The sequence below is a fragment of the Crotalus tigris genome, unplaced genomic scaffold (genome assembly GCF_016545835.1).
Source record: "Crotalus tigris isolate CLP2741 ecotype Arizona unplaced genomic scaffold, ASM1654583v1 scf7180000018682.9941245338:1185362, whole genome shotgun sequence".
Classification (NCBI taxonomy): domain Eukaryota; kingdom Metazoa; phylum Chordata; class Lepidosauria; order Squamata; family Viperidae; genus Crotalus; species Crotalus tigris.
This window is the reverse complement of record NW_024097143.1, coordinates 455192-475759: the sequence shown is the minus strand read 5'-3', so window position 1 is coordinate 475759 and position 20568 is coordinate 455192. Positions and strand designations below refer to the sequence as shown.

The 20568-nt window shown below is 38.0% G+C and overlaps 1 protein-coding gene across 1 annotated transcript; it reads left to right on the top strand.

The window, feature by feature from the left end:
• The first annotated feature begins 5276 nt into the window (after window positions 1-5276).
• On the top strand, window positions 5277-18944 carry LOC120313426 (vomeronasal type-2 receptor 26-like). Its single transcript, XM_039355339.1, has 8 exons — window positions 5277-5297; window positions 5779-5812; window positions 7132-7496; window positions 8290-8718; window positions 8837-8980; window positions 10988-11215; window positions 16189-16315; window positions 18040-18944. The coding sequence occupies exons 1-8, from the start codon at window positions 5277-5279 to the stop codon at window positions 18942-18944; spliced, it is 2253 nt and encodes a 750-aa protein (XP_039211273.1).
• Window positions 18945-20568: the final 1624 nt, after the last annotated feature.

The window sequence follows — 20568 nt, the reverse complement described above, 5'->3', positions numbered from 1 at the left end:
AGATGATTAGGGGACTGGAGGCTAAAAGATGTAAGGAACGGTTGATGGAATTGGGTATGAGACAATCAACCAGCCCCAAAGAGAAAAAGACTCCAGTACACCTCCACCAGCAATCAGCTCTCAGATCAGCATAGATAACTTCAAAGTCAACTTCAGACCTACAATCAAGTAAGCAATAACCCAATCAAGAAACTGCCAAAGAGCCATTAGTATACAGCCCAACCATAGAATCCCTAAGACCACCCCCACCCACCCAGACAGGCAAGACACCAGAATATAAACTGACAACAAACAGCTCTCCTTACTAGCACTGATATTATTATCTAGTTAGGGTAACTTGTAGTTAGGGTAAACATCTGCTAGAAAACAAGCAAGCTCTGAAAACACCAAGGGCCGCTTTCTTTTTTAACTAGCCAGTGGGGACATTATAATTTATTCTTATTCTGTCTGGTGTGTATCACATAGAAAATCAGCTATTCCATATGGTTGCCTCCAGATCATAGGTGCCTCTCCTCCCATTGGAACGGCAGAATCTGAAAATGAAAAAGAAAGACAAAATGCATTGGGTTCTAACATCAGGTGTCTGCCAGGTGCTACTGCCAGCAGAGACAAAAGACATATTTTTAAGATAGTCAAGAATACTAGTAAGGACTGTGATATTGATGCTATTTTACATCTTGGCATGAATGATCTGTCCCAAAAAGATGTGCTCTCTGTGCAGAATGATTTCCAGAGTTTGGGCAGGAACTTAGTAGGATAGGCTTTAGGCTTACTTCTTTAATGGTTTTACCACTATATAAGGACCAAAAAGGAAAAGGCCAGTGTATATCAGATTTCAATATGTAGCTAAAGGGATTGAGTTAAATCCACAGATTTTCTGGAGAAACATTCAAACTAAACAATAGGGACAGTGAGTTAATTGATATAGAACATTTCTGTCCCCAGCAATCTAAAACTAATAGGATTATCAGTACATGTAACATAGATGTTTTGCAGGTAAGAATATCAACCTTGCTGTCAAACAAAATCAAGCTTTTAATAGTGAGTGTCGCACCAAGATAGGTAGTAATCACAACAATGATGAAAACTGTTTTGAATGCATTTGGGTCAATATAATAAAAGGGGAAAAAATGACATTGCCATAGGTGTATACTATAGGCCACTCAATCAAACAGAAGAAGTAGATGAAGTTTTTGTTAGTCAGTTAACTAAGGTATGTAGGTAGCATATCACAACAGTAATGGGTGATTTTAACTACCCTGACATCAACTGGAAGACAAACTCTGCACTAAGTGGAAGATCAAATAGGTTCCTGACAAACCTAGCAGACAACTTTGTCTCCCCAAAAGTAGAAAAACGAAGCAGCCATATTGAACTTAATTCTCACTAACAGAGATGAAATGATAGAACAGTGATTTTCAACCTTTCTAATGCCATGACCCCATAATACAGTTCCCCATGTTGTGGTGACCCCCAAGTGGGTGTGGCCACCAATAAGAGGGATTAGGACAGCTAGGGAAAAGGGAAAAAAATGGTGGACAGCATGGTTTGGCGACCCCCGTGAAATGGTCATTCGACCCCAAATGGGGTCCCGACCCACAGGTTGAGAACCACTGTGATAGAAGGTGTTGAAACCACAGGAACCTTGTGCTGGCTAGAAAAGAAATGCCTTATTTTCTCTGCAGTATGCACCTAGGAGGCAGTGGGTCTGTGGAATTTAAATGTATTTAAGCATTTGTTTCTTCTGCCTAATTTATTAAATCAATATCTAATTCAAAATTCAATGTTTCTGAGAAATCCAGGTGGTTTACAAGAAAACCCTCAAATACAACTATTGTAAAGCATTACCAGCACTGCTTAAAATTATTAAAAGTGTATATTTTAAGAAAGAAAAATATTAGTAGTAATTTCATTAATGCTGTTTGACCATGAAATTTGTTGTTGTTCTACATATGCCTGGCTGAACAGTGTGTTTGGAGTTGCCTCTAAATGGGTGAGGGATGTACTGTTCATATTTTCCTTGGGAGAAAGTTCTATTTTTGGGGTGCTGTCTCTGAGAAGGCTCTGCTCTTGGCCATTCATTGTTCTATACACAAAACCAGTGGGAGCATCTGATCTTAATGGATGGTAAACAAAGATGATTAGGGGGCTGGAGGCTAAAACATATGACAAACGGTGATGACATGATAGCACTGTTCCAATATTTGAGGGGCTGCCACAAAGAAGGAGTCAACCTACTTTTCAAAGCACCAGAAGGCAAGACAAGAAACACTAGATGGAAACTAATCAAGGAGAAAACCAGCCTAGAACTAAGGAGTGAAAACTATTAATCCTGGGGTTTGCAACCTTTCTTGGTTGGTGGACCAGAGGGAAAGGGAGGGGGAAGCATTTTACACATGTCTGTGTGTGTACACACAAACAGGGCTGCAAGTAGGCATGATGCAAATGGGGCAGTGCTAGCCTGTGCATGACACCAGCACTGCCACATTTTTGCCACGCGGTGTCCCGTTTTCTCTGTGACCGAGGCACTAGAGCAAATGGGGGTGAGCACACATGTGTGCCCTGACCAGACTTTTCTATGGCCTGCTAGACAGCAAGCCATGGCCTGGTAGTGGGCCATGGCCCACAGGTTGGGGACCCTGAACTAACCAATGTAAGGTTTGCCTTCAGAAGTTGTAGGTGCTCCTTTTAAGCAGAGATATAGACATTCCATTGTCTGGAATGGTATAGGTCTCCTGCTTGAGCAGGGGGTTGATCTAGATCAGGGATCGGCAACCTTAAATATTCAAAGAGCCATTTGGACCTGTTTCCCACAGAAAGAAAACACTGGGAGCTGCAAAATGTGCGCATGTATGCAAGCTTGCTGGAGGGGGGGGGGCTTGATTGAAGAGTTTAATTAAAAAGAAATAGAGGGTGCTGTGCATGAGTTTCTCTCTGTCTCTCTCTCTCTCTCTTTCTCTCTCTCTCACACACACACACTCTCTCCCTCTCTCCCTCTCTCCCTCTCTCTCTCTCACCCCCTCTCTTTCTCTCTCTCTCTCCTCTCTCTCCCTCTCTCTCCTCTCTCTCTCCCTCTCTCTTTTTCTCTCTTTCCTCTCCCTCTCTCTTTTTCTCTCTCTTTCCTCTCCCTCTATCTTTCTCTCTCCCCCTTGTTTTTTCTCTCTCTCCCTCTCTCTCTCCCTCTGTCTTTCTCTCTCCCCCCTCAATCTTTCCTCTCTCTCTCTCTCTGTCTCTGTCTCTTTCTCTCTCTCTCTTCCCCCTCTCTCCAATCTTCTGCTCACCTGGCAAGCTGGCTTCATGCTGTTCTCAGACAAGCTGGGACTACCATTCTTATTGGGCTGGCTCTCTCCTGCCCTTGGTCTGTCAGTCCTCTTCCCCTACTCTCTCTCTCTCTCTCTCTCTCTCTCTCTCTCTCTCTCTCTCTCTCTCTCTGTGTGTGTGTGTGTGTGTGTGTGTGTGTGAGAGAGAGATATGCTACTTGCTGCTTCCTGCTGCTTCCTGCTTCTTGCAGAGATGCAGCAAAGGAGGAGCCCTGCCCAATAAGCTTCTCGGCTTGGAGAACAGTATGAGGCCACTCTCTTTCTTACAGAGAGAGAGAGAGAGAGAGAGAGAGAGAGAGAAGGGAAGCACAAGTGCCCTTGTGGGTTGCCGACCTGTGGTTTAGATAGAAGATCTCTAATGGCTCTGTCATTCTTTGAGTGAAGTGCTGCCAACCTCTCCCCCTTCCCTCGTCCCTTCCTTGGCAGGGATGAATTTTAATATAGAAGATTCTCAAAATGAACATGATAATATAATATTTTTTTGGTTTGGTTCACCAAAGATAGTACAAAGTTCCTTTTTTATATTTACATTTACATTTCCAACATGCATCTGAAATACCTTTATACATGTTTGACAATTTATTGGTTGTTAAGGATCAAAGATACATCATAGCATAAAAAATTTCTTTCAGATTGTAATTAAGCGTAATTAAACCCTTTAGCCACATGTTTTCCCATTGTACAAGTTTTATATTATACCCTGAATTTTTTTGTCCATTTGATCATATACTGTTTCATATATTCATTTTCCACATTCAGTTTCAGTGACAATTTATAAACCTTAGCAATAGGTTTGTAAACCAGTGACGGACAAATCCTTCTGACTCCAACTCTTCTTTGGACTTGAGAGTAAGTTCACTTATTTAACCATAGGTCCACCAGTCTGGCCTCACTATCATTTATTTTCTAAGAGAAAGCTTCCTAAGGTGACACCCAAAGAGTTAATTTCATAGAGAACTTTATTTTATATTTATTCCAGAACCCTAGGGTGGCACACCTAGCAAAAAGATTCTTAAAGTCAACATTTATTTTAATCTTGTCATCCCATAAGTGGGCATGCCATCCAAATCTTAGTTCATGACCTTCTAATTTGAGTAATCTCTTATTTTGGAGAGTCACCCACTCTTTCATCCAGATCCAAGAGCAGGTATCAAAATACAGTTTCAAATCTGGTAAACCCAAAGCTCCTCTTTCTTTATCATTTTGCAGTAGTTTACCTAATCCTAATGCTAACCCTTACCAGATGAATTTAGATTTATTTATTTTTTGCCATTGGTTAACTACAGTGTCAGTTGTCAATATCAGTAAAGTCTGGAATAAAAATAACATATTCCAAATAGAAACAAAAGTACTTATATTCTTTTCTTTTATGAAAATAATCAATTGGGCCATCTCTGCTAATTCCATCAGCTTTTGTAAACAATTGTGCATGGTGAGAATGGAAGCCTCCTTCCATTTTTGTGCATAGAGCAGTTTTGTTGCTGTCACCATATATAAAATCAGAGTTCCAAATTGTTTTTCCAAGTATAAAATTGTTTTGAAACAATTTAGACTTTTTACTTGTCAATGTAACCCCAGATATTTAACCTTTGTCTTTGCCCGAAACCTAGTTTCTTGCCAATGTTTTATAATCTTGAAAATTGAAGTTCTTAACAAATATTTTTGTTTTCTGTTGATCCAGTCAGGATCTGCTTTGCATATTTACTGTAAATTTTTTTCCAATTTCCCTGCACCAACTTCATTCACTCTGTCAATATGCAGTTTTTGTTCCTCTTCCTCTTCTCTGTATAATTATCAAAATCACAATGATTACTTCATCTTCCACTAAAGCCTAAGGGACTTCTTTCAGCCACAGTTATTTTGAAACAAGGTAGATGTTAGTAACCCTCATCAATGGATTTCACAAATATTTAGTAATTCTTATAAAAATCTGAAAATCTGGTTCACAAGGACCTCATGGTTGATGAAGAACACACGGTGAGACTCCTGTAGGCACAAATGTACAGGTCGGAATTTTAATGTTGTCCTTTTAATGTGCCAGATTAAATTTCATCTTGCTTGATCAAGTCAGCCTATCTGTGTTCTTTGGCAAGAGAAGTGTGCTTCTCCTTAGACAGCTCTGAGGCCAAAGACAGTGGGCACCTGTCTCACAGAACTACAGAAGATCTCCATCATGATATCTGAAATACTGCTGATGCTGCTTCTCCTGGTATCCCATTTTCCATGTGGGACGCTGATGACCAAATGTCCATTGAACATACAAAAAGAGGGAGGTAGCATATTTAATTATTACAAGTCAGGAGATTTCCTGATTAGTGGAATCATTTCTACATCAAGCACAGTATTTAAACCATACGTCTTCTTTAAGCCTCCATATCACAGATTTCAAAGGTAATTCCTGATGTGTACTTAACACTAATGATTAATTTTATCTTTTCCCCTATTTTCCTTTTAATAGGGATGGTTAGCTGATATGAATGCTAATGTTTCAGGTTAGAAACCAGGAAAGCATGACCTCTAGTCTTGCCTTGGATATAAATTAAACTGGCTAGCCCTGGATCAGTCACATTCTCTTAATGCCAGGAAGGAGGCAATGGTAAATCATTTCTGAAAAACCTTGCCAGGAAAACTGCAGGAACGTGTCCAGGCATTCTCTGAGAATCAGACATAATCAAACAGAAGGAAAAAAAAAAAAAACGTAAGCGAGTAATAAAGACAGACAATGTTGGAGATTTTCCAAGATGCATACTATTATTCAGGAAGAATCTGCCGCACTTCCCAGGTTATTATTCCAGAAGAGAGCTCTTCCTTTTTCCCCATCAAGCACAGTCAAAGAACTTTATATCTCCCAAATTGAAGCCCCCTTTAGCCTTTGAAACTTCTAGCTGTCTTAGAAGGGGCACTAGTATCACTAGATACTTTGAATGATATTGTTGTTATTAAGGGCTATGATGTCACTGCTGACTTAAAGCAACTACAAGGATAAAATTTTTTAGGGAAAAGTCTTTTAGTTCTTCCTCTAAGGACATAAGGAAATCCATTAAAAGCAAACAAACAGTTGGCATTGCAACCCATCCAAAACCAAAGACAATTAACTCATTGAATTTAAGGCACCCTTTCAACTAAACTGAGTCATCAAAGCAGAAAAAATAAATAACAAGGAAACTTTTGCCAGAATAATTCCACTTAAATATTACTCCAATTAGAAATCAAATCAACATAAAGAGACTTATTTAACAGAACCCTGTTTTTTTTATACGGAAATGATTTTCCAAAGTGAATTTTAAATAAGTGCATCCAGTTGCTATGACAGTTGATCTGCTTAGAGATGCATTTTATTACTATAAAATGCATCTCTAAGTCACCATTTGGAGAAAATAATGGTTGGGATCAGGTCTAGAGTTTCCAATTGGGATGATTTTGAGCTTCAAGAAAAACATTGGAAAGAAGGTCCTCTGTGGTCAATAAGACTGTGCTTCTAATAGCAAGATCCAAAGAAGTCCATCACCTGGCATGGTCCAAAAAATGATACAGGTATCTCAAATTAATTTTTGGAGGAATTAATTTCTGAGAATATTTCCTGCTATACAATATAGGGAGTGAGCTTTTGGTCTGATCTTCTCCTGCTTTCCCCTTCATGGGGCCAACCAGAATAGAAAGCTGTTACCAAAGGTCATCCTGGGCTACAGCATTAGAGATACATTAGAAGGTGATGCATTCCATAACTAATTTCAGATTATTAGATTGTCAAATTTGTGTACTAAACTTATAAGACAGCAATCCAACTGATTAGTTATAAATGTCCTTAAAGGAACAGCTTCAGGAAATATGATGTGTTTTTATGAACTGAAGATGAAAACCAACTGCAGTCTCTTATCTTGCAGTATACAGAGTATGAGCTTATGGCGTGTCCTGCCCTTCTTCTTTGCCACTCATGAGATCAACCAGAATCCAAAGCTGCTACCCAACATCACCCTGGGCTACAGCATCTATGAGAACTTTTTCAATGCAAGGATAACATATGAGGTCATGATGGACTTGCTGTCTACAGGGCAAGAGAATGTCCCAAACTACAGTTGTGGAAGACAAAATAATCTTCTGGCTGTGCTTGAAGGGACTGATTCGGAGCTCTTTACTTCCATTTCAACTATGCTGGGCATCTACAAAATTCCACAAGTAGGAATGAATACTGAAGCTAATTTAATTTTGTAAAGTCTACTGATAATCCAAAAGGGGTCAAATAATGAATAAAATGAGTCAGATGACAGAGCTTATAGGACGCCTGAAATATACTATTTTCATCAGGCATTCAAATACATTTCTTCATTCTTACATCATTGCATATCTTTATTTTTTTAAAAGATACACAGGTTACCCAGAGATTTTTCAACTGAACGAACCTTCACCCATAGCTCATCTGAAGTGCTCTCAACCATATTTTGCATGTCCCTGTCTTCTAGTCACTGCAGTCTCATGTCTTGGCAGACAAAAACATCTTTTTACCCTTAATCCAACCAATTCCAAACAAAATCTCTAAGGATTGTAATGGAAATAACATAGGCAAATGTTCCTTTAAGAGAGTTTTTCCCTACTTGCACAAAGACAATGAAAACATACCCAGTTGATATATTTTTTTTCTGCTGCCATCACGTGATGTTCCATTTTCCCCAATCTATGATCAAAGCAAATCAAATGATATATATTTTCAAAGCCTTTATAATACAAGAGTACAGCAAAAAGAGAAACACTGTAATACAGCAATTTGTTATTGGGGAAAGGAAAAAAGAAAAGGAAAATAAAACAGCATATCTAATGAAAAGTTCTGTGCAGTTGTATAACTTGGTGAATATAATTGACCAGCTGATATGTCAGTATAGAGTTAACATCAGAAGAAAAATCCCTTAGAGATAAGAATTTATTTTTGTCCTTAAAAGCAAAGCAATCAACCATCTTTTGTGTTTCATCTTAGATCAACTATGGGGTCATCAGCCACATTCCAGAGCAGAAACATCATTTCCCTTTTTTCTACCAAGTGAGTCCAAAACAAGAACCTCCTCACTTGGCAATTATCAAGTTGCTCCTGCATTTCCAATGGACATGGATCGGCCTTGCTGCTCCGGACAATGAAAGTGGAGAACGGTTCAGAAGAACTTTTGTGCCAGAAGCTGTAAGGAAAGGTGTCTGTGTTGCCTTTTCAGAAATCTTACCCATGGTTGTTAGAGAAGGGAGGGGAAAGGACATCCTTGAATATTTTAGCTACACTAAAGTGAAAAGTATTGTTTGTCAGTTGGACTCTCAATCCTCATTAATACTAGCAGTGGTAATACAAGACATTGAAAAGAAAAAAATCCTGTTTGAGGAAAAAGTATGGATTGCTACAGCTTTGTCAGGTTTAAATGTGAGATTATTTTACCAATTGGTTAATCTCCAGCATAACCATCTTTTATTATCTTTCTCAACTAAGGGAAAGAAAAGGACACAATATTATGATTTTAATTCACATTATTCTGCTACAGGAAAGTTTGGAAAGGCAGCATTTCTGTGTTCTTATTCAAGCCCTTTGTTGTCTAAGAAAGTTTGGAACAGATGCCTGGAAAAAGAGACCTGGGAAATCCCATCCCCGGATCTGGTTGAAAGAATCCTGTCTGAGGATGGCTCCAGTATTTCCACAACAATCCAGGTTGTGGCCTGGGTCCTCAGTGCTGCCTTTTCCTCCCAAATGAATAAGAGGAGGATTCCTGCTGGGGACCACCAGACACTCCAGATGGTACAGCCATGGCAGGTAATGCTTCTTCAAAATGTTGCTGATGGTTCCCTTTCCATTCTTAAATGTTACATTAAAGATAAGCATCATCGTATGGGGATAACCTCACAACAATTGCCTGTTTCTAATATTTGTTCTGACCAAACAAATAGATTGTGTTGCTGACTCTTCTAGATTAAACCTGGTGTGCTGGTTCAGGATGCTTGTGACATTAGGATATGATGTTTCAAGAGACTGGAAGTTTCTTTTCACAATTGTTGAATAAATAAGCAGTAGGATATGACATTTTTTACATTTTTTATACTTTTTAAAATCCTACAAGCTAGACTCCATCAGTATGTTGACTGAGAACTACCAGAAGTACAGGCAGGATTTCGAAGAGGCAGAGGAACTAGAGATCAAATTGCCAACATACGCTGGATCATGGAGAAAGCTAGGGTGTTCCAGAAAAACATCTACGTTCACTTCATTGACTATGCTAAAGACTTTGATTGTGTGGATCACAACAAATTGTGGCAAGTTCTTAAAGAGATGGGAGTACCAGACCATCTTATTTGTCTCTTGAGAAACCTATATGTGGGTCAAGAAGCAATAGTGAGAACTGGACACGGAACCACTGATTGGTTCAAAATTGGAAAGGAGTCTGGCAAGGCTGTATACTGTTGCCCTGCCTATTTAACTTATATGCAGAGGACATCATGAGAAAGGCAGGGCTAGATGAATCAAAAAATTAAAATTAAGATTGCCAGGAGAAATATCAACAACCTAAGATAGGCAGATGATACCATTCTAATGGCAGAATGTGAAGAGGAATTAAAGAGCCTCTTAATGCGGGTGAAGAAGGAGAGTGCAAAAGTTGGCTTGAAACTCAACATTAAGAAAACCAAAATCATGGCATCTGGGCCTCTCAATTCCTGGCAAATGAATGGGGAAGAAATGGACGTAGTGATAGATTTTATTTTCCTGGGCTCCAAGGTCACCTCAAATGGGGACTGCAGCCAAGAAATTAAAAGACGCTTGCTTCTGGGGAGGAAAGCTATGGCAAATCTAGACAGCATACTAAAAAGCAGAGACATCGCCCTGCCAACAAAAGTGCATACAGTTAAGGCCATGGTTTTCCCAGTTGCAATGTATGGATGTGAAAATTGGACCATAAAAAAGGCTGAGCGACAAAGAATTGAGGCCTTTGAACTATGATGATGGAGAAGACTCCTGCGAGTCCCTTGGACTGCAAGGCGTTCAAACCAGTCAGTCCTAGAAGAGATCAACCCCGACTGCTCTTTAGAAGGCCAGATCCTGAAGATGAAACTCAAATACTTTGGCCAACTAATGAGAAGGAAGGGCTCACTGGAGAAGGGCCTAATGCTGGGAAAGATTGAGGGCAACACAAGAAGGGGACAACAGAGAATGAGGTGGCTGGATGGAGTCACTGAAGCAGTAGGTGTGAACTTAAATGGACTCCAGAAGAAGGTAGAGGACAGGAAGACCTGGAGGAACGTTGTCCATGGGGTGACAATGGGTCGGATATGACTTTACAATTAACAAAAACAAGGATGTGACAATAACCATCATGCTCTATTGAGCTTCCACCATTGTTGCACAACATGTTTGGGATCTGAGCTTACAAATGTCATAAAGAAGAGCAGGCTAAAATAATAAATTAAAATGATCTGTATGTATGTGAGAAGGGGAGACAGACAGACATAGACAGACAGACAGAGTGGAAAGAGCCTGGAAGAAACAATGGGAGTGGGAAAGAGAGGGAGAGATGTAATTAAAGTGAAAAATATACTCTTCCTACCACATTTGCAGACAGAAGCACTAGGATAAAGTACCTCTGTTTTGACTTAGTGCTCAAATGAGAATGTATACATTGCTAGGGTGATTCTCCATGTCTTTTCAGCTCCATCCATTTCTAAGAAACTTCCAGATTTACAATTTTTCTGTAAATGACGTTTATTTGAATGAGTATGGAATTCCCACTGCTGACTTTAATATCATGGACTGGGCAATATTTCCCAACAAATCTGCTGCTGGGGTGATAATTGGGAATGTTGAAAAAGAAGTGTCTTCAGACATCAAGATCTCTGTGGATGAGAGCGCCATCATATGGCCAACATCTTTTAACCAGGTAACCAAATCTGCCTCCATGTGGGTTTTATTGTTCACCTGTTCTGATGTATCCATGTGATTTTTTGGTTTATCAGTCTTTTAACTCAGATGGAGAGTCACCACTGCTAAAAGGACAAGTTGAAGGAGACACTATTTCTCCTGGTCCTCTCAAAAGATCTATTCTTATGATAAGGGATTTCTGGTTTGATGTTGTAGTGATACAGATGTGGGGAGTGTGGAGCTCCACACCACACAGCTGATTTCCTTCTGCCAGGGAGCCCCAAAAGGCCAAAGGTCACCCCAGAGAGGCAACAATAAAGGAGGAAACCCTTGTTGATCATGGGCAGATGGCAATTAGCCCATTTGATCTAAGGAAATCCCTCCAAACCCACAGAAGAAAGACGGACTGCATTCATCAAGTCTGTCCAAGAGCTACTGACAGCTGGGAAGATACAATCACAATTCTGGAAATGGAAAAAGATCACACTTTTTAACAGAACAGAACATACCTGAAGATAAGGGGGAAGTCCTAACTACTAATTTGTTTGCTGAGGCAGTAGAAGTGAAAAAAATGAGATGGAAGGAGAATTGGATCAGGTATATAGAATTAACTCAAGCTACACAAGGAGACATAGACTCCCTAGGTTCACGTTAGATTTGTGAAAAAAACAATGAGAGATGAAATATTGAAGAGAGTGAGAGATGAGATGATGATGTATAGAAAAAAAGAAATTGTGGTTCTGAACAGATCTCTAGGAGGATAAGAGATTCTCAAAAATACTACCAATTTTTGATTATAAAATTAAATGAAAAAGGAGTTAATTTCAGATGGTTGGTCTTGGAGGGACTATTAATAAATTGGGATGTGAAAACTTATAGATTGGACTCCATCTTTAAGGCAACAGAGTTCTATGAGACATACAGAAGTTTTCTTGAAGAGAAAACACAAGAACCACAAGGGGATAGGGAAGATGAAATACAGAGAAAGTTAGTAACAGAAGAGACACCCATACAAATAGTAGTAGAAGAAGAAGAAGAAGAAGAAGAAGAAGAAGAAGAAGAAGAAGAAGAAGAAGAAGAAGAAGAAGAAGAAGAAGAAGAAGAAGAAGAAGAAGAAGAAGAAGAAGAAGAAGAAAAAGAAAAAGAAAAAGAAAAAGGAAAGAAAATACAGATCAAGAAAGAGAGTAGGTGATAAAAGAACAGAGACAGGAATTGTCCACTAGGTGAATAAAACCTAAATATAAGAAGATGGAGAAAGAAAGTGGAATTTTCTCAATGAATATAAATGAATTGAACTCCCCATCAAAAAGAAATATTTTCTGCATGATTACGGAAACTAAAAATCGATATAATTTGTCTCCAAGAAACACATATAAAAAAACAACACTATAAATTGCTGGAATATTCCAAAATTGGGAAACTTTATTTTACATCAGCATCTCAAAAGAAAAGAGGGGCCACTTTATATATAAAAGAGACATTGGAATCCAAACAGGTCTACTCAGATAAAGAAGGAGGAATCCTAATGCTAGAAATAATGATAAATCAAAACCAGATACTGATGGTAGCAATATATGCACCAAATAACAAACAAGAAGAATTATATCAAAAATTACAAAGGAAAATATTGGAAATGGAACATCAAAGCATTTGTTTGATAGGAGATTTTAATGCAATTGTAGATAGAAAGTGAGATTATAGAAACAGCAAAAGAGGGGAAAGGGGAAAAAAGACACTCCCTAAGGTGTTTTTTAGAATGACAGAAGAAATTTCCATACAGGATACTTAGGCAGAAAGTAACCCAAAAAAGACCCAGTACATGTTTTATTGGAATAGACATAAATCTTGGCCTAGAATTAATTAAGTACTAATATATATGAGATTGAGGTAAAACCTAACATTTGGGTGGATCATAATCCAATAATGCTGACCCGGAAAGAGGTAAAGAAGAAATCAAGATAGACTTTGAATCAATCTTTGTTAAAAGAGAAACAATTTGTAGAATTAGCAATAAAGGAAATGGAGTTTTTCTTTAAAGAAAATAAAAGGGAAACAATATCAATTCAGAATGTATGGGACATAGCCAAAGCGTACTGTATATTCTGGCAAATAAGACAACAATGCTTGCGGAAGTCATCTTATACGCCAGAAAGTACAGTATTTTAGAGGATTAGCTATAACATATATGGCTAAAAAGAACAAAAAAAAAACACAACAGAGAAGAATTCAAGAAACTGGAATTAGAATTACAAATACATCCACAAAAGAAAATTGTGAAAAGACAAATGGAGACAGTGAAACATAAATTAAATTTAATAGAGTCAGAACCATTGGCTCTACAAATAAAAAGGATAAAACAAAACTTTTTTGAAAATAAAAACAAGCTGGGAAAATGGTTGGCATATAAACTGAAAAAAGAAAGAGAGAAGAAACTGATAATAAACTACAAGATGAGAAGGATGACTTCCAATTTCAAACTGATGCAATTAAAAAAACCAAAGAATTTTATGAATAATTATATGATGTAGAAGGAGTTTCTCAAGAAAAAATGATACAATACTTGGAAAATGCAAACCTACCAAAAATACCATGAAACCTAAAAAATATATTAAATGAAAAAATTACAATGATGGAAATCATAGAAGCTATAAAAAAACAGAAAAATGATAAAATCCCAGGACCGGATGTGCTACCCGCAGAGGTTTACAAATATCTACAAGATACATTAAGCCTACCAATGAAGAAAGTGTGTAACGAAGTATTATTAGAGGCCAAACTACCAAACACATGGATGGAAGCAAGTATTACTTTAATATGAAGAGAAGATTCAGATTTGACACAGATGAAAAATTATAGACCAATATTATTATTAAATGTGGATTATACATTTTTTGCCTCAGTAATAGCAGAGAGATTGAAAAGATTCTTGATTGAAATTGCTACTGTTAGATTAGCAAAAATGTTTAAAAATATGTCTAGCAAATGTTGGAAATGTAATCAAAATCCCAGTACATATTATCACTTGTGGTGGACATGTGTAAAAGCAGACCGGGAGGCTTTACTCACAGTCACTCATGCCCTTGTCACCTCAAGACTGGATTACTGTAACGCGCTCTACATGGGGCTACCCTTGAAGAGCGTTCGGAGGCTGCAGTTGGTTCAGAATGCAGCCACGAGAGCGGTTCTGGGCGCGCCAAGGTACGCCCATGTGTCACCTATCCTCCGCGAGCTGCACTGGTTTCCTGTGGGTCTCCGGACGCAATTCAAGGTGTTGGTTATCACCTTTAAAGCCCTTCATGGCATAGGGCCAGGTTACTTACAGGACCGCATACTGCCGCACAGTTCCCAGAGACTGGTGAGGTCCCACAGATTGGGCCTCCTTCAGGTCCCGTCGGCCAGACAATGTCGGCTGGCAGGCCCTCAGGGAAGGGCCTTTTCTGTGGTAGCTCCGACCTGGTGGAATCAACTTCCCCCCGAGGTTCGAACTACTCCTATCCTGCTGGCCTTTAAGAAAGCCATTAAAACTCTACTGTTCTGGCAGGCCTGGGGCTGATGTCCCCGGGGGGGGGGGGATATGATCGGACACGCTGTATGAATGTATTTATTTTATTGTTTTATTGTCATATTATTGTTTTAATTTTGTACGCCACCCTGAGTCCCTTGGGATTGGGCGGCATATAAATTTTAGAAATAAATAAATAAATAAATAAAAAACTTTTGGACTAAAATACATACTTGATGAGAAAAGATGTTAGGAAAACATGTAGATTTTAAACCTGAACTGTTTTTTTACTAGGCATAATGCTAGAAAAGTTTGATAAACAAAATGTATATTTAACATTACATGTATTTGCACTGCACTGGAAAAATGAGATAGCACAATTGAAAGAAGCAATAATGAAGAACATATTGGACTGTGCAGAAATGGATAGACTCACATTGAGAATCAAAGGAAAAGAAGATACAGAATACTTTCAAATATAGAACTTATTTTATCAATGATTGGAAAAGCAGGGCAGAGAGTAAGAATTTAACCAATATGACTAGGCAAAAATCAAGCCAGACAACACATTGTTCATTAAGCACAAATGAATTGTAATGATAGAAAACTAATAAAATACTTTTAAAAAATCTATTTCTTATGATGGGAAAGAATGGTGTAGAATGGAAAACATGTTGTTGGCTAGGCCAAAGCTGCTTGTAGCACGTAAGGAAACTTAGGAGCATCACAAACCAGGGAACTGGCCTTTGACACTGAGGGACTTACGGTAGGGTGTTTTATTCAGGGGAATCTTTGGTGTTCTCTGAGCTTGGTTGTTTGTTTGCAGGTAATTTCATTGGTTAATTTCCCAACTAAGTAACATCATCAGTGCCTGATGATAGCAGTGATAATGTTATTTACTCAAGTAATGAAATAACTGCAAACAGGCAGTTAAAACCAGAGAGCATCAAGGAGTTTACAATTCAACACTGAGTTACACAGATTTTCTTCTATTGAATCATTCAATGTTTTTTTAGAACTGGAGTCTCCTTTGAGAGTGAGTTGATAGTAAATTGAGATCTAAGAAATACATATTGTAAGAAGGCAGAGGAAATGTTGTGACAGATGATGTTCTAGCAATTGCTAATATAAGATGAAGTAACCCTTTCTTTTCCAACCTTTGGACTAGACTTTCCACAGTTTTGTATCGTTGACCAGTTGGCTGAATCTGATAGGATCTGAAGCCCAAATGCAGAAAAATCCCGGGATAATGATGATTGGACTGGAGAGTCAGCAGCTTTTTCTGAACATTAAGGGGACTCGGAAATCATAGCCTGCTGAAATGAAACTGCTAGTGGAAAAATTTCACTAAAACAAAAATATTTTCATTGTATTTTGAAAAAGATCTTGAAAGTGCCTTCTTGAATTCATGAACCCACTTTGGTGCTCGCTTCCATATTTAGAAGTAATCCCCTCATTCATACATTTCTCTGATTTTTCTTTCTGTTCAGAAGGCCCCCTTTTCTAGGTGTACAGAAAGTTGCCTCCCAGGATATACCAAGCTGACAAGAGAGGGAGAACCAGTTTGCTGCTACGACTGTTCTCCATGTATGGAAGGAACCATCTCTGTGCAGGAAGGTAGGTAATTCAAGAACAAAGAAGCAGCACTAGTCTTTTATTCTAAGGATAATATAGTAGCAATAGGAATTGCACTTAGACATATATTACTTCATAGTGCTTCACAGCATGCTCTAAGCAGTTTACAGAATCAACATATTGCCCCTCAAAAATCTGGGTCCTCATTTTACTGATCTTGAAAGGATGGAAGACTAATTCAACCTTGAGTTGATCAGTATAAAACTCCAGGCTGTGGGCAGAGTTAGACTGCAATACTGCATTCTAATCACTGTGCCACCACAGTTCTGGTATTAGCAAGATTTGTTCTCATATACCAATATGCTACATCTAGACTCAGGAAACAGACTAAAAACACTGCAAGAACTGTTCAGTGAAGGTAAAATTCACCATTGTGAATGTTTTCCCAGGTTGCTGAAACAATAACAAGCAATTTTTCAAAAAGATTGAGAAACCTTAAGAAACACAATAGCATTTGAAACACATATAGAAAACAAGACTTATGATTAAGAACCATATATAAATTGTTTTTGAAATACAACATGGAGATGGAAAAAAATAAACATTTTTATGATAAAATGGATGCAAAATGGCAAACAATTAACCACAATACAAAAATGCGAAGAGCTTTCAAAAAGAAAAATACAGAAAATTCACGCCAACTTATAATTTAAGGGGAAATTGCTGCAAAATGTGTTTCAAATGTTCTATAGCTACATCAACAATTGCAAAATAAACAAATAATAGAACATTTAATGTTGGAAAACCCACGAGAAAAAGGAACACTTTATCATCTGTAGTGGTTATGCAAAAAAACCTCAAAAGCATTGGAATGAAATACATCAAATTATTCAAGAAAATCCTATACAAAATGAACTGAAATCACAAATATTCTTTATAGGTATAGTTTCAAAAAGCAAAATAAATAAATAAATAAATAAAAAATGCTAATCCTAAACCTATTTTTTCTGGCAGTCGCAAGAAGAAAGTTAGGAGAGAATTGGAAAAATAGATATTCTGTCAGTGATGTCAGATTGGGAGGTCAATTTGGAGAATATGCAGCAATGACACTTGACAATACCTACAGCAGTGATTCTTGGCAACATTAAGTCATGTGGACATGAACTCCCAGAATTCCTCAGGAGCCATGGAATTCAGGGAATTGGGAAATTCTGGCTGAGGAATTCTGGGAACTGAAGTACATGTTTTAATGTGAAGGTTGAAAACGCTGAACTACAGAATCTGTGATTAAGTTTAAGCAACTTTTAAAAAGAATAGCTCCTGTATGTGGAACACATTGAACAGCAGGATATATTTAAAGCTTTAGAACATGATTTTTAACCAGAAAGTTGTGAGATGAATCAAACCTAATATCAGATGCCAGCAAGAATCTTTACACTTTAAAATAAAACACACAGAGAGAAACAAATAGATTATGTGTGGAAGTGGTGTGTTTGTGTTTTTGTGTTTATTCTACTCACAGCTTGGGGAAATAACGAAAGGAAAGAGAGAAATGGTTTTCATAAACATAATTAACTACTTTATTCATTCTTAGTAATTAAGCATTTTTTCCTTGGATTTCATTATTCGAATAATATAATTTCTTTATAAATAGAGAGAGAAAGAGAAAATCTTCATTGCTCTATCTACATCCTGCTTCTGCTTGTTTGGTCATGATGTACTGAATGTCATTGAATCACTATTTAAAAAGCAGTTGTGTTTTCCAGATGTAGCCCAATGTGCAAAATGTCCAGATGACCATTTCTCCAACGAGAAGCGGGATCAGTGTGTTGCCAAAGTTATAACTTTCCTGTCCTACAGAGAAAACCTAGGTCTCATCCTGGCTGTCTCTACCCTTTTTTTGTCTCTTACCTCTGCCTTAGTTCTAGGAATTTTTATTAAATATCGAGAAACTCCCATAGTCAAAGCTAACAACCGTGATCTCACCTACATTCTCCTGATCTTTCTCCTGCTTTCCTTCTTGACTTCCCTTCTATTCATTGGTCAACCCAAGAAAGTGACCTGTCTTCTTCGACAAACTGCCTTCAGTATTGTTTTCTCAGTTGCTGTGTCATCCTTGCTGGCCAAGACTATCATGGTGGTGATGGCATTTCTGGCCACAAAGCCAGGAAGCAAAATGAGGAAATGGCTGGGGAAATCTTTGGCCAATTGCATTATCTTCTCCTGCTCTGGTGTTCAGGTGGGCATCTGTTTCATATGGCTGGGAATCTTTCCCCCATTCCCAGATTCTGACTTATATTCCCAAAAAGGGCAGATCCTACTGCAATGCAATGAAGGTTCAGTCATCCTGTTCTATTCTGCCCTTGGCTACTTAGGCTTTCTGGCTTCCATCTGTTTCTTGGTGGCTTTTCTAGCCCGAAAACTACCAGGGGGCTTCAATGAAGCCAAGTGGATCACCTTCAGCATGCTGCTCTTCTGCAGTGTTTGGGTTTCTTTTGTCCCCGCTTACCTGAGCACCAAAGGAAAATACATGGTGGCTGTGCAGATCTTCTCCATCCTGACCTCCAGCCTCGGCTTACTTGGCTGCATCTTTGTCCCCAAATGTTATATCATCATTCTGAGACCTGACATGAATGCGAAGGAGCATCTAATGTTGAAAAACAATGAGTGATCTAGATTTTGGCAGTTACATTTTATCCAAATTATTGCTAAGTTAAAATAAGACATTGCAAACAGTTATTTGTTCAAATAATTTTTTCCCTCCCATGTGATTAATCTTACTATCAATAAATAGCATAGTGAAGGTTATTGATGTTTCTTCCAGCAATTGAAAACCATGTTATTTGTCTTCTAATCTACATTTCTTCAATATCCATTGAATATATGAGATGAATAAATAAGAAAGGAGAGTACAGTGTTGTCTCATTTCTTTACTGATCTGGAATCATACTGTTTAACTCTGGTTTTTTCAGAGTATGGCTTCGAGTCCTTGTGTAGATTTTTTAAAAGGACAAAGAGATATTGTCAGATTGTCATTTCTCAAAAACATTCCATAGCTCAACATAATTTCTTTTAATTGTTCATTTATTTTAAAAGATTTGTTATGGTCACCTATGTTAAGACATATTTTATTTTTTATAATGTACAAAAGCCATAATCTTAACAAGTATTTTTGTTTTCTGTTTATCCAATCAGGAAGTGACATCTACTTTGGGTACTTAACTTATCCTTCCAATTTCCCTCCACCCTCTTTCTCTTGTTTCACCAAATTTTAAGGTAAACCAGCCAAATGCATTTCCCTCAGGGTTCTAATCCCTAACAGCCTCATGAGGATATGAGTCTCCTGCAGAGTTGTAGTCCCTAACATCTATATAATAGGCTGGCTCAGTGGGACTGCTTTCTCCAAAATCAGCAAGCAGGTCACTTCATCAGCCCTTATGACAACTGAACTGACCTTCAAAAATAAAAACTGAATTGCTTTTTTTCCCCTTTTACTGACTACAAAGGTTGGCTCACAGAAGCAGAATAACAAAAATGCCAGGCAAATAAAATGCAGGTTGACACTTTTCTTCCTGCTGCGTTCACATGATGTTCCATTTCCCCCAATCTATGATAAAACCAAATGAAATAAAATATTTTTTTATAGTCATTCACCAGCATTTACCATAAAAGAATACAGCAAAAAGAGAAACAGTGTAATACTACAATTTGTTATTGGGGAAAGGAAAAAAAAGAATAGGGCAACAAACAATAGATCTAATAAAAAGTTCTGTGCAGTTGTATAACTTGGTGAATATAATTGACCAGCTGATATGTCAGTATAGGGTTAACATCAGAAAAAAAAATCCCTTCAAAGTAAGCACTTATTTTTTTCCTCAAAAGCAAAGCAATCTGCCATCATTTCTATTTCATCTTAGATCAACTAAGGGGTAAGGAATGGACCCACTTCATTCACTCTGTCAATATGCACAGATTTTATTCCTTGTTCTACTCTTGGTCCAAATTTTAAGCTAGACCAGCATAATGAGTCTTCCTCAGGGTTCTAATCCCTAACAGCAGAATCAGGATATGAGTCTCCCTCAAGGTTCTAGTCCCTAAGAGCAGAATGAAGATATAAGTCTTCCTCAGGGGTCTAGTCCCTAACAGCAGAATAAGGATATGTGTCTCCCTCAGGGTTCTAGTCCCTAACACCTACATACTAGGCTGGCCCAGTGGGACTGCTTTCTCCAAAATCAGCAACTAGGTCAGTTCGTCAACCCCCCATGACAAATGAATTGACCTTCAAAAATCAAAAC